Below are 26,440 nucleotides of genomic sequence, written 5' to 3' on the forward strand. Positions count from 1 at the left end.
GTCTTTTGATGCAGGATGCATAGCTTTGGAGTAAGAAAAGTACAAGCAGTGCCAGGAAGTACTGCAGTACAAATTTGTTAAAATCAGTTTACTGCATGAAGTCAATGCAATGGTCTTCTGTCACAGAGTAAGAAGGAAAAGAAGAAACCCAAAACCCAAAACGATAAGAGCCCTTAGAGCACAGCTAAATGTACTGATCTCTGCCAGAATACTTTCTAGCCAGCACCTGCATCAAATTCTGCTTGGAATATTCTGCAACAAGCTTTAAAAATGTCATTTACAGAAGTTCCAAAATACACTACCTTGCCAGAGAGAGCTCATATTTGTTGCCTAGTTATTGCCTTTGTCATTCATCATTTCTCTACCTTGTATTTTTAAATTCAGTGATTTTTCTAAGTGGACTCTTGGGTCATGGGTAGGATTAGGGGCCTGACTGGCAGCTTTTGCCTAACTCCTCAGGAAGTTAAGATAGTTTGTCTCAGGAAAAATAGTTTTGCCTTTGGCATCCTGGCAGGGAGACTTTTTCTTTCCTGTGTCTGGGGACATGACATGACATGATATGAATGAATGTTCCCTTCCATCAAATGAGATGCCTTGTTTCCAAAGTGATTTCTTTGACACCAATAGAGCTATACTCTGATTTTTACTGTGTCATCTTTTAGTTTTATTTACATTAGCAGAAAACATACATAATGTCAATATATTAATGATTCTTCATCCATTAGTTAAAGCAACAATGTATCTCTTACTGGATATATTCTCTCACATTTGTCACTTCTTAGTGCTCTTTAAAAATAACTTCCTCTTTGTGGTGTTCACTTAAGTAGGCTAAAAAACCCTCTACAAGTGAGAGATACAGATGAGGGCATCTTATAAAGTAATTCTGAACATTAAACAGACCACAGAGTTGTAGATATGTAAGTGCTGGATGGATTTACTGGTAAAGCTCTCATCTTATAGTCCCCTTTTAGTGACCTTAGTTTAAGAAGCAAAGAACTGGTGCACTCAGCAGCATTCAGGTTTTTTTCTTGTAACCTGAAGTGTGAGATCATTCCAAAAAATAAACCTATAAACAAGTGGGAAAGGAAGAGTTGATGAAGCCTTTATGAAACAGCTGCTATGTATATGTAGGTACAGCTACACTGGTAATGAAGCTATGACAGATTTCACTTTGCCTTGCATCACTTTCCACTTCTTAGAAGTAACTCCAAAAAAATGAATTGAAATTTCCCATTGTGTAAAGAAAAAGGAAATGGAAGAAGGAACAAATTGTTAGTGGCAACATTAATATCTTTTGTCTGTTAAAGGATCATCAGAAAAGCTCAAATGTTATAGCTCTTCCATGTGGGAGCTTCTATATGGAAAAAGTAGGTCTTATCCTTGGGGATTGCAACAGCTAATGAAGGAACCCTTCATTGTTCTCAGATTGCTGTCCTTTCCTGAGATGGAAGCAGTTTGAGCCAGCCAAGCTTGCACTTGTGAGTTTGGAATGGCATCACCTGAAAACAGTTTCAATGCCTTCTTTCTCCTTTATAGGATTAATAATTACTTGAATTGATGCTTATGTACAGCAAAACTGAATCAACAGCAACTCTGAAGCTGCAAATGGGTGCAAGTTACCCTGTGAGCAGCAGTCACTGGCACTCTTAGGTTCTGGTAGGTATTGATGTAATGTAGCTGTAAAGTTACAAAAGTCACTTGTGCTGATTTGTTTAGGCACATCATTTGTGAAGGAATCAGCTGCTGCTTTGCAATACTCTGTCAGGACAGTTAAAGCAGAACCCAAAAATAAGCATGTAAAATCTGCTGTTACTTAACAACAAAAATAAATGGAAGGAAATGCTCCAAAAATAACTGGGGATTTTTTTTCTCTATACCCCTCCAAAGATAGTTCTTTAAAATACAGAAGTTAAATATCTGGTCTCATCTATGGGAAGGTGGGTTGTGCTGAGCACTAAGAGCTGATCAAGAGGAAAGGTTACAGAAATGACATTCCTGTTATGAGTTGATGAATCCATGGAGTTGACACATTCCTGACCCTGGCTTTCCAGCTGAATTGATAGTTGAAATGCTGATACAGTGAACTGAGAGGTTCCAGCTGAGACTACTTGGAGCAGCCACATGAATCAGATGGCTTTAGACAGAATATTTTAAATAATTCTGAGGCAAAAAAGACTAAAAATGGAAAAGGCTATTGTTTATTAGGTAAGATAACTGTTCTCACTGCTTGCTCAGGTAAAGCTTAGCAGCAGACTGAGACCCAGATGGTACCAGTGGCTGCCAGAGGCACCCTCGTGTCTCTGGTAATTGGCATTTGCCTTTCCTGTTTTACCTCTCCATGTTCTGTAGCAATAAAAGAGTATTAAAGCAAGCAGCAGTGGCTTTTGATACTCCTTGCCATGCTTAATTGTGTGCTGCACTCAAGTGTGTGCTGGTTCCACTTCATTAATTAATTCCAGGCTGCCAATTAGAGGAGGCAGCTGAAACACAAACCCCTAGTCCGTGCTGACACCTCCCCTCCCCCTGTCAGGTGTGACAGCTAAAGCCCTGCGTGACTCACTTCGACAGGAAGGAGTAACACTTCGAGATTTAATTAAGAAAAGGTGTCTTTGAAGTTCCTTCCCCATCCCCCTCATCCTCTGGTTATTTCCTCATACATTTTTGGGGCCAACTTTAGCAAGTTTAGGAAGGAACAGGTTTGAAAAACAGATGCATGCTTCCTGAAAAGAACCATTAGAAACTTCCAGCCAGTTTCACAAACAAGACATAATCCTCACCCTAGAAATACTGAATACAGTAGGAAAGAAATTGTGGTCTTAGGTAGTGGAATTCATTCACATACGGAAAAATATTTAGCAAAATAATCGTACAAGAATCTTAACAACTATGAGGAAAGTGTTATCTCTTTGAAATATATCTTTAGTATTCTTGCCTTTTTTTTCCACTGGTTAGTACTGGGGAGTGGATGGGTATTGAGTGTCATTCAATTCTGTTATTTTATTCTGTTCTTTTTTTCAATGTGAATTGTTCAGGCACTTTATGAATATTGATCACCTCACAAATACAGCTGTTACCTTTAGTTAAAAGGCCTGAAAAAGCGGTCCTGAGATTATGGATGGCAGACAACACTGTCTCAGAGAGCACCTTAATGATTCTTGTGGCCACATGAAAGAAAAAACAATTATAGAAAATTCCTAATTACAAGCTTGAAGCTGTTGGTAAACACACCACTTTCTTAATATTGTTGTCCGTGATCCCTAAAATCTGGGGATTACTGGTACAAAATCTGTGGAGCTTTCTTTGAAAAGAATGTCCACTTCCTGAGCCACTTGCCTGCAAATTGTGCTCACAGAAATAACTGTACATGGGTATTTTGTGGTCAGAGGCAAAACTGGATTTGTGCTATATGATTCTGTAAGGTTAAAGAGAGGGTGAGGAACACTAGATTGTATTTCTGATGTCACTTTTCAGCATGGTGTCTGGTAACATTTTCATACTGAGTTGCATAGCAAGTCATAGTGAAGGCTGCTCATCTAACACCAGAGATAGGATCAGGTTAAAGATTTCCCTCTTTCTACTTTCTCTTTTTGCAAGGGGTATCTTTGTTTGTAGTAATTTGTTAATTGGGTTTATCTCTGTTACCATTACTTTTGAAAATTTGCAATATCTCACTCAAAGCTTCTTTCTCATAATCTGGGTACAAATGTAAAAATTGGCTAGCAGGATTTTTGATTGCCTTGGACCTTGCAGAGGATGGGGGAATATTACAACTCTAACAGAAATGTTGGGTCAGAAGATGATTGTTTAGAGATTTTTCCAGATCAAATTCTGCAGATGTTGAGAAAGAATGTGAGGGCAGGGCAATTATTAAAAAAATCCAAACCTGTACACCACAAACAAAGCAGCCTTCCCTCCTTGAGCTATTGTATATTGGGGAAATAATATCTGAATCCAAACTCTATTGTAGATACACTGTTGGTATGTAAATGTATAACTCAGGGCAGAAAAAGAGGTGCTTGTAGGGTAGGTAGGAATTGTAAAACAAGTGCAAAGCATTACACTGTGCCTTCCATAAGATCTGTTGCCAGTTATTGTATCTTTCCCATATGTGCAAGTAATATCAGACTAGTGATTTAGTTTCATAGAGATCAGGGAGGCTGCTCATGTTCCAAAAGGGCTTTGTGGCTTCTTATTTCAGCTGTTTGGCTTGTTCATGTGATGTGGTTAATATATCCTGTAGTGACACGTTTTAATGTGCATCTGCTGTTAGATAGCACGTACTGAAACAAATGGCACTTCCTGAACTAACAAAATAGATGGATTCTTACTGTGGCAAAACTGAATCATTTGGAGAGATATCCTTCAGTTTAATAAAAATACCAGATCTACAGGAAGCAATTAGGAACAGAAGCAGGTAGTCCCTAAGTGTTTGTACAAAAACAAACCACCAAATTCCAGAGAACAGTATGTAATAACATACCTGTGTTTCTGCTGCAGATATGAGGTGCATTCCAATCTTTATTGTACAGCTATGCTTTTATGAAGCTGTCCTTTCAGCCTTTCAGTTTGCATTCATCAGTGCAAGGACTGGACATTTCATAGGACTTAACCCTTTTTCCTTGTGGATTATCATTGCAACTCCCTTGAATACTCAATGTGTGCTCTCTCTTCCTGGGTCCTGTTTTGCTTTAGGGAGGAATGGAGTAGTGGATTCAAGGGGAGCTGGCAGAGCACACTGAGAACACCTGTACCATGTGTGACAATGTGCATGAAGTACAACACAAGGATTAACATTTTTCCTTCTGCTTTATTGCAACATGTTCACATGCCAGCAGTCTGCTCGCTTTTTTTGTCCCATTTGTTTTCTACTTGGTTTAGAATAAGATAAGTATAGAGCCAGTGAAATGTTATCATGTTTCTAATGGATAATTATTAATCAAAATGAAAGAATTCTGCAGCCTGGAAAAACATGGGCTTTACTCCCATTGCACATTTTACTTTCCTTTTCCTCTTTCAACTTTTATAGGTGACAAAATATTTTTGCTTCAGTCAAAATTAGCAGTGTGGATGGTTACAAGTTTGTTCTCTGTTTTTATTAGGGAAAGCAGTTCTTTGTTAAAGCGTTTGCAAAACCATTTCCTACAGCTAGTTTACTTACCAAGCAGTGTTATGTAACCTTGTTCTCTTCTGTTGCAACCTAGAACTCGTGCACAAACTCAGGGTTTGACAGCTGAAGAGTGAAATAAGATTCCTTGGGAGGGATTTTTAAAAAAAAATTCAAGATGACTTGCATGTCTACCTAAACTGCTGCTTGTGTGCAGGGTTGAAGATTATGTTAAGTAAAAGGACTCTGGGAATGTTGAGTAAATGAAGGTCACATTAAGTGAAAGGACTGTCTCTGGGAATTTCATGGTGGGAAGTGCAGTGAGTGGGTTGCTGGTGGGGTATTCATGGTACAGAGCCTTCAACACTAAATTTGTTCTACCCATCAGTTAAGGAACATATTGCCTCCCATAATACAAGAATTCATTTAATGTGACAATGCCTTCTCTTCTAAAATTCTTTTGCTGTGTTCTTGAATGGCATCAATATCATACTGAGAATCATGGAGCTTTTATACACCCTGTATCTAATTTTGTATATTATTTACTGTTTTCTTAGGTAATCACTTTGATTGTTCTGTGCTCCTCTTTGTATTGCTCTAATGACTTCTATTATGCATCAAACAAACTACAAAGGCTTTTGAAAGATAGATAAATTATTTATGCCAATCCCACAAACCTGCCATTCAGGTTGTTCACTTCTGCTCCTGTCTGGTCTAGAATAACAGCTTTCATTCTCAACTTCATTTTTATTTGTTTATTTTTTTTAATCTGTGTGTTTTTCTCCTGCTATACATCCCTATGTTATCAGAAGAATCTTTCCCAAAAGTTACATGCTGGTCAGAACTTGTCAAAACTTGTCACTGTTAATGTTCTTTAGCCCTGAGAGCAGTGCCTTGCACTAAAAGCGTATGGCTTCTCTGTTTCCCCACTATCCTCTGTGTTTAACATGAATTCTTAGAACAAAGTCATTTTAGGGCTCTGGTTGATATTTAAGTCTCCTCACGTTGTTCTACTGTCATTTATATTAACACTTCACTGTTTATTAGAGTAGGAGGTTTATTAAGAGTTCATGTTTTTGTGGGGATTTGAAGATACAGTATTTGCTATCCATGTAATTTAACACCAATCCCAATTATATAATAAAATCAGAATGTTTGCTGAGACATCATGCTTTTGTGTTCAGTCAATGGCTATGCTTCCAAGATTATTAGATACAAGAAGTATGTTCTGATGCAGTTGTGCGTTTTCTTAGCTTTTAAAGTAGTAAACAATATTTTCTTTGTGATGTTTGGAATTGCTTTGAGACATTTTTCCAACTATTAACTCTCTCTGCTGTCTTGGGAACTAAATTAACTGTGATCATTAGTCACCTGTCCAAAATTCATAGTTGAGCACTTGTGGTGTGTTGTGGTTGGAGATTTGGTAATGATCCTATAAAAGCAGGATGAGCTTGATCAGTGTCAGAGCAGTTTGTGGTTAACAGCTTGACCAGAGAGGAGACAGCCTTCAGAAATTACTGCTGGCTTTCTGAAATCAGGAGAGTATTCAAGAAAACTGTTTCTAATTTATATTTCTGTGGCAATTAAAACTTGTTATAGTAACTTCTGTACCATGGGATGGAATGACATCATTCTATTAACACTTGGGAAGACAGTTATTTTGTAACTTTAAATAAAACCTTTTTTATTCCCGGCAATGGTTTCTCCATTCCCTAATCCTTGATAAAGGCATATGAACAAAGGAGTTCTGTCTCAGAGTAAGTTGTTGTTGTCTGTTTGAAGATGTTATGTCCCCTTTCAGCTGTCTTTTGAAGATTAGTCACATCATTACTTCATGCCACACCAGGTTTAAGGACACAGGTCAGCAGTGCAGTTGTACTGGGAGTAGAGTAGTTCTATCAGTTGTTGAAGCATTACCAGTTTTTGCAAGGACACTTCTTTTTGAAGTTATAACTTGGTTTTCCTGCCTGCTCTTAGGGGGAGGATGTGGGCAACTGAAAGATGTTTTAGTTTCTTGTGTTCATTTTTGTCTGATGTGTTTGTACAGTAGGTCACTGCATAGGGGAGTTGAACAACATTTCTGAAGGTATTAATGGACCACTGCAGTGGAATATTGAAACTTGCATAATCACTGTAGCAATCTGGATTGTAAGGCATTGAGTGATCCAAGGAACTTGTTAAGGACCAAATGTGGAGGTTTTCTGCACAGGGTGGCCAGTCAGTATTGCAGTGTGAAAAAAAGACTTCCCAGGTTCAAGGCTGCTTCACTGTAGTGGAGTAATCAGACTCTTGTTTCTGTTTGTGAAGCCCTTAGTAGTCTCAGTGTTTTGCTTGACTTTCACCACTCTTCCCCATGGATGTCTTGTAATCTGTGTCAAACAATTTTTATTTGCTTACCTTTGGGTCTGGAAACACTGCTGGCACATCCTTGGCTGTGGTCTAGAAAAGGGTACATGAATTGTAATTTTCATGCTGCTGATTTAATTTCCTCAAATTGTTAGACTTTCATAAGGCCCATTACCTCTAAATTTCTAGAGTTGCAGGGTGATCTTAATTTGTAAATTTTAATTTTTCTGAATACCTTTTGCAATTAATGTATTGTGGTGGACTGTGCTGGGTTAACAGCTGGATGTGATGATCTTAAAGGTCTTTTCCAACCTTAATTCAGGTGAATTAAAGAGAACATTAAATCAGTCTCAAGATTTGTGTTCTAAATGTTTATTCAGGAGGTGCAAATATTCTAATTTTAAGATAGTCAAATTGGCAAAAATGACCAACTAGATGAGTAATAGTGCACAGTTGTTATGGAAATTAATAGGTGGGTTTGTTTTTAAAAATAAATAAATAAGGCTCCTGATCCAAGTGTCTCATCCAAAGAATGAAATTATGACAATATTCTTTGGGTATGACTTCATGAAATAAGCTGAGCTAACAGAGCTCAGCTAGGAGGAGAAAAACCAACCTTTTCCCTGTCCTGTCCTTATTTGTACCTGAGAGCTTTTTTACCATTCATCTGCAGTGAGTTCTGGTGCTTTTCTCATGCCACAGTAAGTTGTTCAGCTCACAAAAACAGCGGACAAGATAAACAAAGTGGTTTTGGTTTTCTGGACTGCCGACTTACCTGTGTGAGGAGATGAATGTTAGACTTGTAATAAGGTGGCAGGGAGAGGGTACAGTGCCAGCAGAAGAGCAGGAAGAGGAATTTGGGTAGAGAGGGAAGTGAGATTTATACTTGTACAAGTGGCTAATTGTCAATTCCCCTCAGCCATACTGTAAAACCCTATTCTGTGTCAGCCCTTGGGACTCTGAGTGCAGCACAGTAAGCTGAGTCAAGCTGAACACAAAGAAATGTATAATAAGGATTCAAGTTTGTATGATTAGGTAAAGAGGGGAATAGGAAAAGACAAATCAAAAGACCCAAGTGATATCCTTTTTGCTAGTTTTATTTCTGGCTTAAAAAGGACTTCTGTAGCTGAAAGCTCTTCTTTTGTTGTTTGTTTGTTTGTTTGGTGTTTTAAGGGTTTTTGTTTACTTATTTTTGTTTGAGGTTTTTTGTAGGCTTTGGTTTGCATTTTGATTTTTTTCCCACTCCTCAGTTATGTGATTTGCCTAATAAACCCTGGAAACACCAAACTTTGCTTTGCATTTTGCATTTGGAGGGGATGGTTGGAAGGTCAAACCTAGTGGCATTTGGCCAGTATAGTGAGATCAGTTATAGAGAGGGGAAAGTCCTGTTGCTTCTGAATAGAAGAACAGAATTTTCTTCTTGCTCTTATCTGGGTAGACATACATATATAAGCAAAACATACATGAATACATACAGCAGAAAATTACAAGATACTATCCACTCTGAGGACAAATTTTACAGAGTTACTCATGTAATATAAATGTTTTTGTAATAAAATTTAATCAAAACAAAAAATAGACCACTACTGTGATGTCTTGCTGAACATTTTGTATTAGGGATAATGATTTCTCATAAAGAAATTTCTTACTTAATTTTCCAGTCAGCATAAGTGATCTTGAGAGAAATTCCTGCTCCCCTACTGCCTGTAACTTAAACAAAAGTATTTTAATTTCATTTAATCTCATTTGAACATCATACAAGTGTTTCCAGTAATTTCCTCTCCCTAGAATGCCTTTCAATGAAAAATTCAGGAAAGGATGCTCCACTTAGGGTGATCAATTCACCCTCTACAGAATTTGAGCAGCTGTTTCAAGTCCACATGGATAAATCAGCCCTAACCTCCTCCTTTCTGCTCTCCCCAGGGAAGTGTACTCAGACAAACTCAACCAACCTCTTTGTTTGCAAGTGTGACTCGGTGGAGGATCATTTTGGCCAACTCACCACACCCTGTGATTCCCCCCTCAGGGAGCACCAGTGCTGTGCACTGCTGGGTGTGGGTGTGGGGTGGGGAAGTGTGAACCCTTCCCAGTGAGTCCAGAACAGGCAGCCTTAGCACTGAGCTGCAGGCCAGTCACCAAAAGGATTTTTGTATATCAATCTGAGGCAGATTTCAAAATGAGCTGTTATTTATCCCTCGAGAAGCTCATAAAAGCAGTGCTTCTGCCTTAGTGTGAAAGTGATTGTTACAAGGCATCCTTTAACTGTACAATATTTCCTGTGGTAATCGAAAGTTACATGAATTTAGCAAAATAAAAACAAATCAAAACAACTTGGCAGGTTGTTTGATCTGTTTCTCTTCCAGTGCAGAATTGTTCTGCAAGTGATATTTGTATGAAGAAGCACTGTGTGAGTTTGAAAGCCTGCAGCCTGAACTGGGTGTGTTTATACAGCAAACCATTTGTGATGGTTGGTGTGAGAACCATGGCTCACCATCACTTTGACATGAGTGTACCTCAGGGTAGGGGTGGTGTTTTGAAATAGCCATCATTCACAGTGGGAGACAAGGGAGACTGCTGCTACTGACTGAAAAGTTGGGGAATAGTTCAGGGGATGTTCACTGCAAATCCCAAAGCACAGCCCATAAAAATAGTGAGGAAACCTAATTTCCTCCTTCTCATGGTACTCCACACGTGGCGCTAATAATGAACATGTGAAAGGTCTTCAAATGGAGAATCAAGACAGAATGGGAATTTGGGGTTCAGTTTTGTGATGTCACATGTTCCACAGAGTTTCACTGTGTTTCATTGAAATGTGCTTAATTTTTCTGCACTGATCTTTCCATGATTAAGGCTCTACCTGGAAAAATTACAGGTGTGGTTTTGAGAGCACATTTTTAATGATAATCACTTACTGTCTAATATTTTTATTGGAATTTCTCAGCACCAAAGTGTTTAATCAAGTGTCTTCCTGATATTTATTACCTAGTAAATTGGAACTCATTACCATGTGAACAATCTGTATTTGCAATGAGGAAATTGCAGTTTCTTGAACAGCTGGGTAACTGCCTGATAAATGCTCTTTTTTTAGCAGTTTATGTGATTTCTGGCTTCTTACTCAACACTGTTAGTGATTCTGCATTCCATCTTCTGAGAAGATTCAAATTCTTCAAGATTGATTAAAAAGACTGCTTCAAAAGTTTTTTTGATTGTTTGAATGTGGTTTCAGTGGTGGTTGTTGTTAGTTTGTTTTTCTGAAAGGAAAAATTGCTAATGATTGGAGCATGGTGGAAAGAGGCTTTAGAGATACTCAGTATGTGCAGCATTACTTTCACTGGTCATTTCAGAATAGGAGGAGTAGTAGCTTTGAGCGTTCCTAGCAGTGAATAGCACCTCTCTGAAGCAGTGGCCTCTGGTTTATTGGTTGGTTTGTTGTGAAACCACATACACGGAATCACAGAATGGTTTGATGTAGAAGGGACCTCAAAGTTCATCTCATTCCAACCCCCTGCAATGGTCAGGGGTACCCTCCACTAGGCCAGGGTGGTGGGAGCCCCATCCAACCTGCCCTTGGACCCTTCCAGGGATGGGGCATCCACCACTTCTCTGGGAACCTGTGCCAGGGTCTCACCACCCTCACAGTGACAATATTTAATCTAAATCTACCTTCTTTCAATTTAAATGAAAGGGTGCATAGATTATATGAGAGATATTCCATAAACTGCAAACTACTGGTGTTTTTTTTCCTTGAAATGTGTATGCAATATTTCTACTTAATTTAAGGTTTTTGTAAAGTTTGAAGCTGAGCACATCTCAAAGGGTTTTGCTGTGCTGACAGATGCTTTTGCAAGAGTTACTTCTGTGTTAAGTTTTGAATCTGTGAGGGGATGAACTGAAGGCGTAGGTGTGAACACCATGACCACAGAACAGCTCTGTCAGTGCACTTCAGACCTCAACCAGGTCAGCAGTGCTAGGCCTCTTTGAGCTGGGCTTTCCAGACTTACCAAATACCTTCCTTACTTCTCCCTGACAGGTAAGTAAGTTCTTTGTTGGCCTAAATAGATTTTAAAACCCTCCTACACCACCTCCACTGAACTAAACCCACAAAAAATGTGTTCCAGAAATGGCAAAACTGATGCACTGGCCTGCTCTGCAGTCTAGTTACTACCATCATTTTATCTGAAATGCTCGTTGATTTTTTTGAAAGTACCTTACAATTCAGATTCACAATTTTTATAGTGTTAGTGTAGACTTGTAGTCTAACTATAATTTTAGGAAAGGGTGGACTCACTGGTTCCACACTTAGTGGAATCACTGCATCCTTTGTTTCTCCTGCTGTACAACTGGAGTTCTCTAGGGAGTCTTTCAGCAGAAGTTTATGAGCTGATGTTTGGCTCTGCCTGGGCCCACATGTACAATGCAGTGACTATTGATGGGCAGCAACTGTGCAATCAAAATTCATGTAGAAATGAAATATAAATCACACTCAGTTTGTAAGATCTTTCAGAAGGGACTCCAAGTGTTTGATACACAGTTCAGAGGGGATTCAATACCATGACTAAACTGTAATCATAATTCATTGTTGATAAATGCACATAGCATTCTACAGACATTTAGCTCTCTGAGAGTTGTTTGCATTTGTTATTCCATTAGATAATATTATAATTATAAAGTTCGGTGCCATTCATCAATGAACTTTGGGTCCAAATTTCATTTCTAAAACTGTATTTACACTTTTCTGGTAGAGTAAACAAATGGCGTCCATGGAGTCTAATGAATCCTACTTTTTTTTTGAAGTCTGTCTTGTAGGTACAAGCTGCTCTGAAACTTACTGACATGAAGGTCCTGCCTATTGACAATCATATTCCTCTTAGAATTAATTTTTCTTATGTTTCTTAAGAATGTTTAGTCAAGCAGAAATGCACTGGCCTGATTAATGGAGAAATGACAGAATCCCTTTCTTGGCATATTTTTTGTGTATAAACTCAAGTTCATTATTTCAATCTCCAAACCAGTACACTCTTGTCCTGTGTGAAGTGCTGTTCATGCCATGAAGCATGTTACAGGATTAGATTGCTTTGAGAACATGCCCTGAAGGTATTTTGTCAAAATGATTTAAATGGAGCTGATTTTTGAGATGGTGTTAACATACACCTTCATAAACAAACATAAACAGATGGTATCTGAAATCAAGGCTGCTTGGGTTTAGATGGTTACACAGCAGCTGCAGTGTTCTCATGGAGGTTCTTGACCATTTTTTACAATTTCTGTGTAGTGGTATTTTAATGTGATTGAAAAGTGAGGATAAACTGCCCAACATTGTGGTGCTCTGAGCTGTGTCCTCTGAACATCACATGGAAGAAAGTTTGCAGAAGTGAGTGTGCATTCATGTGACTGAAGTAAGTGTTCATAGCTTCAGAAATCCTGAGCTAAGACTTGTATGTAGTCTTCAAATAAAATGCTACATTTTTTCTTTTTTCTTTTAAATATGGAAAGTAACATGATGGCTGCAAGAATTAATCTCGCCTAACACCAAATATCCAGTGATGGTGAGAAGTAGATGCTTAGAGAAGAGTCCAAAACAGAAATAGTCAGTCATGCTGTTCCCAAAATATTGCCCCAACAGTCAAGAAGTTGTGTCTGAGAATGTTTCTTAGGAGCAGCATCTTGTGACAGATACTTCCACTGTGTATAATACAAAAGTTGTATACAATATGAAGAATTAGCTCCTTGTTCTTTACTCTGAATCTGCCACCACCTGATTTAATCTGATGCACCATTTTTTCCCCTGTTGTTGAACACAGTGAAAAATAATTCCATATTTGCTTCCTCTGTCAAACGTGGTTTGTAGGTCTTTATCACATCTGCTCTAATCTCTCTCATTTCTGTATGTCCTATCTGCTTAACCATTATCTGCATGAAAGCTGTTCTGTGCCTCTTGTCAGCACTTTCACTTTCAGTCAGCCTTGTCTTGCCCTACTGTGATGCAGATGAGAAGGCACAGAACATCCAAATGTTCCAATGTCACATTTTGTTCTAGAGTCATTGCACATCTAGAAGTAACTCTTCTAGTGATTTTGCAGGAATTTCAGGGTTGGGAAATTTTGTTTTAAGGATAGACTACCATAAAATAGAGATGTGCATGACAGGCAGAGCAGAGCATCTCTGATTGTACTGCAGCTGCTCCTCAGAAGGCCTAGAGGGTAAGTGTGAGAGCTTATTATATGTTTGGGATGTTGGTGAAGTCAAAGGAAAGTGTCCAAATGAGGACTAAATTTGCCATTTGATTAATCTTATTCTAAAGTCATCATTATCTGATTAACAGCCTTTAGAAAAATAAATGCTTGTAAAGCCACATCCATCACATGATCTGCCTTTAAAATCAGTTATTTTCTAGGTCTGTGAAGTTATTCTTGTTTGGGCTGCTTCCGTGTGGCTGAAAATATTCTTCCCTTCTCCCCATCCAGCTTCCTGCTCAATTTCCTTTTCCTTGTCCCCTGTATTTTAGTCCCTGCCAGACTGATCCTGTGTTGCAAACAGGGCCCCTAATGCTTCCTCTGTCTTTTCAGGAAATTTTCACTACCTTTGTTTTAAGGTAGCCATCAAACAGAATTTGCCTGGCTGCACAGACACTGAAATGCCCGGTGAGATACCTTAGGCAGAAGTGTTTTTCCCTCTTTCTCAGCTCGGTACAATGAGAGATGCAGGCAGGGGAGCAATTTGGCTGAACAAGAGGAACAAAAGTGGAACTTTTAAAACACAAGAAACAAACTCCAGCTTGCCAGACAGGAAAAAAGCAGTAATGTGGCTAGGAGGGGGAAAAAAAAAGAAAAAAAGAAGAGCGTGCTGAGGAGGGAGTGAAAGCAATGCTGTGTGTTGTGACATTCTCAGTGACACGGTGCAAGTTCCGCTCAGATCAGGGGAGCACAGCGCCCTGAATGTGGGTGCCGCTGCCGTGTGTAGGGCTGGAGCCCGGGCTGGATTGGGGTCTGTGCCATTGGGCAGCGCTGTCTGTCCTGTCCTCCTGTCCTGCCCTCCTGTGGGACCCTGGGCTGCCAGAGCCGCTCTCGCAGCCATCCTGCGGGCAGCGCCGCTCCGTGTGTCCCGTACCCGTGCGCTCTCGGTGCTGCGGCGGCCAGAACGGGGAAGGAAAGGCACAGCGAGGCCCGAGGCGCTCGTTCCGCGGCAGCGCCAGCGGGCGGGCTCGAGGGTGTGTGAGGGGCCGGACCCCGCCCCTGGGCCCGCCCGGGCCGGCGCTGGCGCTGCCGCGGCTCGCAGTGTGCGGCGGGCCGGCCGCGGGGACGCGCTCCGGGCCGCGGGCCGGGGCGCAGCTCAGCCACAGCGCTGCCGGGGGCCGGGCACGGCCGGCGCCTCCCGCCCGCCGCTCGCTCCGAGCCGGCACCGAGCCCCGGGAGCGCCGCTCCGAAAGCAGCCATGGTGGCCAAGGATTATCCCTGCTACCTGTCCGCCAAGAGGGCCAATTTCGCCTTGGAAGCGCCGACGGTGACCAGCCCGGCTAAGGAGACCGAGGTACTGCTGACACGGTTGCAACTTTATTTTTCTTCATTGTGTGACCTGCATTGCGCTGGGGGAAAGTAACGTGGTATGAGAACAGGCTGCAGTGCATGGATACCCGTTTTGCTTAGGCATCCTTTACTGCCTTCTCTAGGTATTCACCTCTCTTTTGGAATAAAGCCAGGAACAGAATCTAGATTTTTTTTGTCGTCTGTCACTTTAGGAAAATTAATCTTTAAAACATCTGATTGAGACGTACCTGTTTTACATAAGTAGCTTAAAGAGATTTAGCTGTATTTTATTCCAAGACTAAGCATTACTTACAAATTGTTAAACTGACATAGGAGCTGGAAGGGAATCAGTAAAATGGTGTCTTAAAGCATAGATTTTAAGACACCATTTACATTAACTGTCTATTCCTCATCACAATAAGCAAAAAATTAATCTGATGTACAGTTAACTGAAAATCTTGTCCTATCAGCAGATTGACTGCTCTATTTCTTAAAAAGCATGGAAGCCTTTCAAGTGACATTAAAAATCTTATTCACTAACTCAAATCCAGCAATGTTCATGAAAAACTTGAATATTTGATACTTTAGGTTAATGTTGGTTTGTGTTTAGGAAAAAAACAGTGACATTAAGGATTGTGACTTGTCTGGAGGAAGGCAGAACATATATCTGAAAGTTTTTATTACTTAAATATATAGTTTCTTTATTAATCTTGTTTGCTGAGTAACTTGAAGACAGCTTATTAAGTTAGGTTCATTTAATACATCTTCATCAAAGATTAATTATCTCCCCACTTGATTAGGTCTAAAGTAAAAGTAACATAAGCCCAGTGACCTTATTTAATCGTGATGTTAAGCTAAGAACTGAGATGATGCTGCACTTTGGCTTTCCAGTGTACTTTTACATAGAGAGACTTAATTATTTAGCTTAAGGGAAGTGGAATTCTTTTCAGCTATGTGTTTTTGAAAAATTAACACCCTAAATGTGTGTGTGTGTGTATGCATCTATGGAAAACACAAGCTGTTAGGTACTGAATGTTCTTCTCAAGGGTACTCATTATATTAATGATAATATTAAAGGAATACGATTTTAGCCTTTACTGCATGAAGGGATTTTTTGTGAATTAATAGAACTGTCAGATCTGAAGAGCTGGAGTGTTGCTCTGTTAGTTAGGAAGCTTGATTATAATCAAATTCCAAAGAAAAAGACTCAGTGAAAGCTGAGAGCATGAGGAAGTATTGAGTAACAGATGTGATCAATCAAAATTACAACGTGAAAACAGCTTGTGTTTTATACGAACAAGAAAAGGCACCCTTCTGCTTTCGAGCTGTTTCTTGAGAGTAGGATGGGATTCCAGCATTCTGAAAAAAAAAACTTTTAAATATCCTGTAAGACCACCCACCACTCCAAAAAATTGATTCAGAAAGCAGAAATAAGAGCTACTCATCGGGAAAGGCATTATACGGACTGGTGTATGCAGCCTACTTGTTTGAAATCTCTACGGGGGAAAAAAATCCTTAAGCTCTAACCTGAAGCTGTTCTGTCAGCTTTTGGCATTTACAAGAGGAATTAAAGCTGTTGGGCGCCTTCTGCCACAGCTTGGTGTTACTGCAGCAGAGCACTCCTGCGTCCGGGCTGGGCATTTCTGCCTTTGCAAACGCCAGTTTACTTCTAGTTATTGACATGTGAAGTTGGTCGGTTTTTTTAATAATTCAAATTGTGCATGAATGTTGGTATATTTGGATTAGAACAGATTTTCTGCTATATAGATGTTTTGAGGAACAAGTCAGTGGCAGAAAAGAGAACTGAGGATTTCTGCTTCCGGCTCTTTCTTTCTGCTCTGCCAGCTCCCTTGGCATAAACTCTGTGGCAAGTTGCACAGTCACAAAACGATGACAAATGAAATTTCCAAAATATATGTAAACACTAAAATCTGGATTCTGATAAAAAAACTGATGTTCTAGTACAAGTCATCATAGATCTTTTCAAGTGCAGTTTAAGGGCAGCAAAACACTGCAGTACCTAGTACCTGAGTTAATATGGCAAACACTATGAGGTCTTTACTTGAATCATTACATGCCCCACATAAAATCCTGTAGTACAATTCTAGGGATGAACAGTGCAGAGGTGTTGGGTTCTTCCCAACTTTTTTATAATTCAAAAATAGAAACAATTAGTAACATTTGAAACTTGCTTACTCCTGTTATAAAAAGCCCCACACCTTTCCCGATGACAAACACTATTTTCCATTTTTCCCCTTCTAAAGCCAACACCCAGGCTGGATGGGCAGCAGGTGAGAAGGAGCATTCACAGCCACAGATTGAGGTTTAAAGGTCTGAATGTGAGGTCATGGCAAGGAACTCCTGAATTCCTCAGAGTAAGGATGTCCTGTTCTGCCATACAGGATCCAACACAGAATTTAGGCTCTGAAAACTACAAGGGAGGCAGAGAATTCCTCTGTGTGTCCAGTGTGTTGTATGTCTGCTTACAGCCCTTACAGTGCAGGACTCTGACCTTGGAGTCAGGGCTGTTTGCAGCCTGGCTTCTGTTGTCTCCTGCCATCCTCCCAGCACGGCTGCAGGAGCTCTGGGCTGCCTGCTGCTCTGCATGGTGTTTATTTGGGGGATGGTGTTTATTTGGGGGATGGTGTTTATTTGTGTTTGTTTGGGGATGGGGAATGTGAAGGGGAACCCAGCGGCCTCCAGGCCATGGCACATCATTAACAGGGAACCAGGCGTGGAGCCAGAGGGAGAGAGGCCAAAGATTATGAGATAAACTCCAAGTCATGAATTTTCTTTGATCTTCCTAAATGTATGTGTTTCATGTTAATGAAATATTAGTAATTGCAGTTTTGACATATTTCAGGTAAGTTCAGGTGCAGTGTAGCTGGAAACATGTCAAACCCCTGCACTTGGAATTGCTGATCTGTTCTGCTTAATGGTGGTATGAAACAAATAGCTTGTCTTTATTTTTCCATTCAGTAAATCACTGTATGATACCTGCTGGTTAATTGGCAGTGCAGGTTAATATCCAGTCAGTTCCAGAATGGAAAAGGTCTCTCTTAGATTGCCTGTACAAGCAGCTTGTAATGAGAGGAAATGCAGAATTTAATCAACTCTACATTAGTTGTCTGGGTTTTTCAGGGTTTCTGTTGCTTGTGTTAATTTACCTCAGTGTGAGGTTTTTCTGTTAATTTGCCTTCATTTCCTAACTCCTGATAGAGGTATTGATTTCTGGATATTGCAGACAAATGATCAGTCAAGATTGCTGGATGCAGCTTGTGCTGATGCTGCTGACACTTGAGTGCTTCTGCCCTGCCTATGGCAAATGAAATCTGGAGGGCAGGCTGTATGCAGCCAGGAGCCAATCCTTGATTAACACAGGGTGGGATAACATAATGCAAACTTCACTGTTGTCTTTGACCAGGAATATTTCACCACTTCCCTAAATGGCTGTTCATTGTACCCCAGCTATCATTTCAGGTTCTCTTCTTTGTAGTGCTGTGATTAAAACAAAATGTCTCTGGATTTTCCTTTATTTGCCTGCTCATTTTAAGGAGGCTGACAGAGGAGGAACAACAAACCTCTTCCTGCTACCATCAGGGAGTGCAGGTGGTGCATGGGACTTTATGGATTTCAAGGAAAATTGTATGATCAAGTTGCCTTTGTGTCAATTCACTGAAATTGCTTATTAAATTCTCCTTTAGATGCTGGCAGTTTTAGTAGAGGGATGCCTCTCCCAGGTTTTAGTATGGACTCGTGTGGATGATTTGTACACCACTGAACTATACTTAGAACTGCTTTAGAGTCACCTACTTTGTTTTTCTTTACCATTCACCTCAGTTCTAGAAGAAGCACTGTTCTATAATTTTCCAATCAGAATCTTTCTAAGATACTATGAAGCAAAGGGAAATTCTCTGCTGTTTCAGTAGAAAATCCCAGTCTTTTTAGTGCCAAAATCAATTGAGAATGTTGTTCTGGTTTTAGACTTGCTTCGCTCTGAAGGTACATAAAGCATGAGATGCTTGGTTTAATTTATTTTTAGATTTAAGTGTTTGCTGTGTTAAGGATTGTTGTAACATAGGTTGTTTTTTCTATTTTAACCTTTTTTGGTTTGCTTTGTTTTTTATCCTGCTGAAGGTTAAATACTGATAACATCCTGTGGAACAGAGCTTGAATGTGGGGTTTTTTTATTAAACTCCAAGTTTCGGGGGCATTTATTAGAGCTGTTTAATCTGAGGCCAATTTAACTAGTAGCAGACTAACAAAAATAATATTGTTGGGCTTCCTGCCATGACAAATGTTGACTTACCCTTATAAAGTTGACTAAAAACTAATAACCTTTAAAGTATGGAAACCTTTAAGGCGTATGGAAATATAGCCAGTTACTTGAAATCTGAAACAGAATGGTTCTGTTTGAGTTTCCTGGCACTGCTTGTGAATTAGGTATGAAACAAAGGTTACTGTACTGTTTCAATTTATAGTGTCTTCTATTTATTACACTCCTAACACTCTTGAGACTAATTTAAGTTAAGACTTTTTCCTTAATGAATGCTCCCATAGCACAGAATGCATGCTTTGCATGTTTCTTTGTCCTGATTCACATCAAAAATGGAAAAAGTTAATCAGCATGAGTTTTATAAAATGTGAAGCAAGGTAGCTACCTTAGATCCAGAATTACTGCTGTAAATGTCTCAGAACTTGCTGAACTCCAGTAAGTTGAGATTCTGACAGACATTGGCAATTTCAGCCACTTTGTGTGTGGGTTCAGTTGGCCTCTGAAGGTTGAAGGTAAACAGAATGAATTCTACTATTCTAAAATGCTAAGTTTCTGTACCAGTTTTCACATAGCACTTATTTTCTGTGCTGGGTAAAAACCGTTCCTTTTGTTGAGTTTGGTTTTAAATGCAATCAGAAAAATCAACACAATATCCTGGTCACAGTAGTGCAGCAGACACAAGAATAATGGCCCCTCAGGGAAACATTTTCCCTTGTTTGTGGGATTCAGCACCAGCCCTCCGACATGGAGAGCGCTGTTGAAGCTGCTGATAAGAGATGGGAGTCAGGTGGAAAAACAATCCTAGCAGCAGTGAGCATGATTGGCTCCTCACTGGCAGGAAATCACTGGCTAAGCCTTGAGGGGCACAGAGTGGAAGAATTTTGAAGTGAGGTACTGGAGCAAGTGAAGACCTTTTATATGGCACCTAGACTGCTATTCAGCATGTGTTATCCAGGTCATTGGTTCTGATGTTCTTAGGGCAATATGGAGGGAACCTGGCCTCATTCTTTTTGTTTCCTTTCTTTCTGTTTGTTAGGAAATGAAAAGCAGTCTTTTGCTAGTGTAATTTATCCACCAAAGAGTGATAATTAGGTTGTGTGTGGTCTTGAATGATAATGTATCGACAACTGACACAGTTAAATGGGTTTAACTCATTCTGCTTTGAACTTTGGGACTATTCCATTCCTTACATATACTAGTAAAAGAGGCTTTTTAAATTTTGCTGATGAAGAGCCCCAAAGTGTTACCTTCTTCCCCTAAATAGCCTTCTAGAAGATTTCATATCTGTGTAGTGTGTTCTTGGATACAATACTACCAATTATTAGTTGCCAGTTTCACTAATGAAGAAGCAGAAGTAGCATGAACTTAGCTGTCAGTGCATTACTGCTAATGGAAGTGCCTAGTTCTTCATGGGATCTTCTGCTTTTCCACACTTCCATGGCTGTTTGAATGCTCAGCTTGGCCTGGGAGCTGGTGCTGTGTGCTAAGTTTCAGGCTTTTAAATAGCAATCTGTTTGGGTCTGTGCATCAGCCCCAAAATAATGGTACAAAAGTTACCTGTTTGTCAGGATGTCATCATTTTGAAAGACCATATCACAGTTTAGAAAGCAACGCGTTACTCGGTTCTGCAAGGCAAAAAGACTTAAATTTTACTGCAAAGGGAGCTGGCAGCTGTCAGTCTGCTCACTGTGGCTTCCCAGCAATGCTCTGGTTGGAGCTGAATGCTGCATTTTCCTGCTGTCCCACAGCAGAAGTGTCTTTTTTGAGATAATACATTAAAAGGTAGAGCTTTCCTTGCTTACTCAGTAGTCTAAACTACTGGGTTAGAGTTTAATATATAGAAGATACTGGAGATATGATTGTACCTATAAATAAAAAGTAAATTAGAATGAAGAAGCAATTGGAAGCCCTGTGTCCTTCATGCCTAATTAGAGGCATGGCACCTTTGAAACTTCTTGTTTGATAGCTTCCCATCTTAAATTGGTGACAATCACTGATTATGCTATGGTGATTAATCTTTCTTCCTACTAATTCTTCAGAAAAGTATATTAGAAAAATGTACAAAGAAGGACATAGTAGGTGTTTGAAATGTCCATTGTCTGGTTTTCAGAGCTGTCTATATTTTGGACACAGATTTGCTCCTTTTATCACTTTGTTCACAGTTTCAAGTTCTTTCGGAGGCTGCATGTGTTCACAGTATTTGCAGCTAATATTTTTTTGTCTCTGAATTCAAATGTTCCCAAAGTCATCTTAAGTTCAAATATATGTCTCCCTCCAAAAGCCATCTGCTCATTGTTCTAGCCTAGCCAGGTATTAATTTGACTTCACTTGACTGTTCAGCCTTTGAAGTTCCTGGACTCATGTTTCCCTCAGCTTTATTTAGCCTTATATCAAATTTAAAGCCCTGTCAGATTAATGTTACTTATTCACATATACCAGCTCCACATTTTGGAAACTCTGCCAAACTGTAGTCTGGGTCTTTTTTTTTTAACTTACTTCCCGTATTGCTTTGGCAAGCCTTCATAACTCTGAAAATACAGTCTAACATGCAATAATTTCAAAACTCTGCAATAAGAGGTTTTTTAAAGATACCAATCATAATGGCTTTAAAAGGTCAGGCAGCACATTGTAACTCCTGAATTTTTTTGTCATAACTTGGCCCCCTTCCCAGCCTGGACAGGTGATGGTTGTTGCAGTGGATCCAGCCCCTAAATCCTCTCTCTTGTTCCCCTGCAAGTTCCCAGAGCTGTGAGGGGGAGGCAGGAGGAGAGGAGCAGGGATGCCTTTGGCAGCTCTGAGGGCAGCCTGGAGTCTGGTGTTCATTCCACCAGTGCCGTGTGTCCTCATGGAGCCTCCTCGTGCTGGGCAGACACTGCTCGACATTCATACCCCAAAGGGTTTTATGGCTGTGGGACTTGTGGTTAACTGGGAAATTGGAGAGTCTTCAGAGACAAATTAGTGAAATAATGAACATGTTGGACTGATGTGCAAGTGCAGATTCTGGTCAGTATCTCTGGGTAAAGCAGAATAGTTCATGCAGTCCCCTCCTTCCATTTGTGTTGTTGGCTGTGATGCACAGAGTCCTTGGTGAGAAAAACACCCACCTGTTCAGAACTTGCCCTTGCCTGTGGAAGTTTTCTCTCTCCAGACTGGCCTCTGTAGTTTGTTCAGCTTCTCTGCAGTGCTGGTTTGGAGAGGTGACAGCTTGAGAATGAGGGTGCTGATGAGAGGGGAGGCAGAGGCACAGTGGATGTTCAAGTACAGCAGAAATCCTGGGATCAGATGTGCAGCAGTTTCAGCATTACTGTCTGGCAGTTTTAGAATTGCTCTGCTAGTGCTGTATTTTCATTGCACATCAAAGCCTTATTTGTACAAACTTCATTTTACTGCAGTATAAAGGGTGACACAGTGCTGATGGCTTTTGTTGTGAGACTTCTCTGAATAAAATGACACCTGGAACACTAAAGATTTGTTGAGTTTTCACTTCCAGCTCAGTGTCTTAACCTACCACACAGTTTCTAGTGAAGGGGAAAATCATGTTGTAAGTATGCAGAAAAGCTTTCCTCATACTTAAGAATTTAGGATTAACAAGATTTTCTTTTAGAACTCATTGGTAAAGGTGTAAAGTCTCAGGCTTCTGAAGTTATCTGTAGTAATGTTATTTGAGAGAATCCTGTAATAATGCTGATTTCTTTCCATAAAATTGAATTCTAAGTTTGGACTGTATATTTAGCTGTTCTGAATTCTGGTCAGCAATAGATTGCATGAGGAATTCAAGGAGGGGCGCTGGCACAGAAGGACAGGACTGCAGTGACCTGACCTGGCTGTGCCTGCTGGGGGAACGGCTGGCCTCTAGTGGCTCACAGCAAGAGGTTCCACAAGATCTTAATGGTGTTTGATGGTGGCTGAAACTCTGCTTGGAGTTCATCTTTAAAATCAGTTTCTGTTTTCAGTGAGGTTTTGCAACATGAACATTAGTAATTATTATACTGCTTTAGCACTTTTCTCCTTGGAATGGATGGGGGCAATGGATTCCAGAAGGGATACAGCATAAAGGAGTAATAATTTCTATTAATCCTATCTCCTGGAAGTCCCTCCAATGTTCATTTCCAGGTCTTGCAGCAGGGCTGGGGTGCTGGTGCTGAGTGCCCATGCTGCTGAGGCAGAGCTGCTGGCACAGGCTGTGCTGCTGGCACTGCCCAGGGCTCCGTGTCCCTGCACTGCACTGCAGCACCTTCCTGACCAGCTGGCCCTGCCAGGGCTCTGCTCTGGGCTCCAGCACTCAGAACTGGCACAAACAGCTCGTGCTTGTGCCACCAGTTAGAGGAGAATTGCACTGGCATCTCAAAGGTTTTCCCTGTGTTTTGGGGAGGGGGTGGGATGCTGCTGCTGGAGAAGTGAGTGAGTACATAAGCATGCGAGTGCTGCAATGACGTAAAAATGCTCCTGAAACCTGCCTCAAAGACATGGTTGCTGAAAAGGAGGGGTTATGAATAACAGTGCAGTGATGAAGATAAGGATTTAACTTGCTTTAGACTGCTACAGTTCTTTAATGCCAGGTGTCATGTGTGGTGGAATACATTATTTTTGCTAGAGGGTTAAACACTTTGTGGCTCATCTCAGCTGGCTTTTATGGATTTCCAGGTCTGCCTGCTGAGAAGTAAATTAAATATGTAGCTGCTTCTCACCTTTCCTCTGTTCCTGCTCTAATGGAAGAGAATTTTTCTTGCCAGTAATACAGATGGTGGTCATCGCTGCTGAGATTTATTGTTTGGTATCAAGAAGGATGACAAATCTGCATTATCTCCAGAAGGATTTATATTTCTTTGTATTTAGAAAAGGATAACAGGCATGCTCCATTTTCTTAAATCTATGTCCAGACAACTGGAGGCATAGCAAACCTACACAAACTTTATAAGCACGGCTGAAAAAGAAAGATGAACTGCATTAGGATGTCCTTGAAATATGGTGTTGGATGGGGTTTTTAACTTCACTTGGAAGGTTTGGCTCTTTTTCTGTTGCCTTTTGCATGTGCTGTTCGAGATTCATTAAATGTCAGATGGAGGTTAGGAAGCCAAGGGTAACTGTTCTATTTTTATGTATTTATAATCCCTTTTTTCTGTATTAAGATTTCTGGTTTTTGGGTTTCTTAAAAATATATATCTGCAGGACAATTGGCATATTATTTTGCGTATACATTACTTTGGGTGCTGTTGTGCTGTTAAAATATGTATGAGAAGGACAACATTGAATTGAGTGCTTTATGGTAGATTGTGTTAATTTTCCTTTATATTGTATGCAAAACCAGTATGTAAGCATGTTATTAATGTGTTTGTCTGTATATGTGATTATTTTCATAAGAACATGCATTCAGAGACAACAAGAGTTAAAGATTTCTGTCTAAATTATATATTCTGCAAGAAAATACGTTTAACTGAATGGAGTCACATGCTGACAGTGTCAGAAGCAAAGGCACACACAGAATTTTTTATATTTCAAAGCATTCCTTTCAGTGAGATTATCATAACGTGCATTAGCTGCAGAGCACTGCTGAAAATTTTTCTGCTAAGAATGAGTAAAAATAATCAAATTATTTTCTGTTTCTTTGCCTCCCTTCCTTGTTCCTGGCCACGCCAGCTTCTTCATCATTACATTTTTCAGCAGTTTCCAGGACCTGTATGTACCAGCCAAGAGCAATCTGTCACTGTCAGCATTTGAAACTGCTTTTGTTTATTTACTGCCCTAATGATAGACCAGGTTTGCAAACACTCTTGCTACAAATGCTTTCTTAGGAAAATCAGCAGAACTGTTAGCAATCTTTACCTGATTATGCTCACACTCTGCTGACTTTTTTTCCTTTCCTCTCTCCTCCCTGTGCTGCAGGAGCCCAGTAACAAACGGGTCAAGCCTCTTTCCAGAGTCACATCCCTGGCCAACCTCATCCCCCCTGTGCGAGCCACTCCGCTGAAGCGTTTCAGCCAGACCCTGCAGGTAAGGGCAGCACCTCCTGCACCTCCTGCACCTCCTGCTGCTGTGCTCCCCTCAGCTGCAGCTCCTGCTGTGCTCCCCCTCAGCTGCAGCTCCTGCTGTGCTCCCCCTCAGCTGCAGCCCCTGTGCTCCCCCCCCTCAGCTGCAGCCCCTGTGCTCCCCCTCAGCTGCAGCCCCTGTGCTCCCCTCAGCTGCTGCTGTGCTCCCCCTCAGCTGCAGCCCCTGCTGCTGCTCCCCCTCAGCTGCAGCCCCTGTGCTCCCCCTCAGCTGCAGCCCCTGCTGCTGCTCCCCCTCAGCTGCAGCTCCTGCTGCTGCTCCCCCTCAGCTGCAGCCCCTGTGCTCCCCCTCAGCTGCAGCCCCTGTGTTCCCCCTCAGCTGCAGCCCCTGTGCTCCCCCTCAGCTGCAGCTCCTTCCTGCAGCAGGGATGCACACGGACACCACTGCAATGTGCCAAACACGCTTGGGCACCTTGCCACCGCAAGGTCACTCAGCTTAAAACTCTCACCTCTCAACTCAAAAAAAATCACTTCTCTCTTTAATGTTTTTCACTTACCAGGAAGAAAACCATTGCACCTGTAGCATCTAAAAATAGTTTACTGAAGAATTGCAGTTGCTTTTAAAATTTGATGAAGAGAATATTTCATAATGCTTTTTCTTATGTTGCTTGGTTTCTTTGAAAGTGTTATTTTTGGTATACTTGGTCAGGTAGGACTGCTAAATTTCCTCCTGTAGAGTGAACTTTGACCTTAGCTAAACAAAAGAGTTGGTTAATAATTCGAAATTTCCAAGTCATTTTCCAAAGGTGATGGTGGAAATTAATAAAAGGCTAACAAATTTTAAATGCAGTTTCTGTGGTACAGATTAGGAATGTAATATTGTACATACTTGGAGACTAATGAAACTTAGTTTATAAAGCTTTTGTGCCTTCAGACCTAGAGATGGCAAAGTACTGGAGTGCTCAACCCTTAATTGCACTGCTCTGGGTCTGGCCAGAAAACTCCTGTTTCCTCTTTAAAAGAGTTTATGTAGAAAGGCATGTCAAAGATCTAAAGATAATTATTTAACAAGCTTAATTTCTTCGAGAGGAACTTGAATGTGTTAGAAATGTTCCTTAATCAAAGTTACCTAAATTAGAGATTTACTGAAGTTACCTGTTAAGGAGGAAAGAAATAAAACTTCAGAGTCTATTGAGAAATTAAAAGT

The 26,440-nt window shown here is 40.5% G+C and overlaps 1 protein-coding gene across 2 annotated transcripts in view; it reads left to right on the forward strand.

Annotated features, from left to right (window-relative positions):
• Nucleotides 1-26,440, forward strand: part of ARHGEF3 (Rho guanine nucleotide exchange factor 3) — a 105,932-nt gene that overhangs the window by 68,095 nt on the left and 11,397 nt on the right. Inside the window, exons 1-2 of one of the 2 annotated variants that reach the window (XM_058031849.1) lie at nucleotides 14,813-14,977; nucleotides 25,133-25,240. In XM_058031849.1, the coding sequence (XP_057887832.1) occupies nucleotides 14,882-14,977; nucleotides 25,133-25,240 (204 nt within the window). In that variant the 5' untranslated portion in view covers nucleotides 14,813-14,881. Of the gene's footprint in view, nucleotides 1-14,812; nucleotides 14,978-25,132; nucleotides 25,241-26,440 lie in introns of those variants that run through there. The other variant, XM_058031848.1, reaches the window with a different exon arrangement.

The sequence above is a fragment of the Melospiza georgiana genome, chromosome 11 (assembly GCF_028018845.1).
Source record: "Melospiza georgiana isolate bMelGeo1 chromosome 11, bMelGeo1.pri, whole genome shotgun sequence".
NCBI lineage: Eukaryota > Metazoa > Chordata > Aves > Passeriformes > Passerellidae > Melospiza > Melospiza georgiana.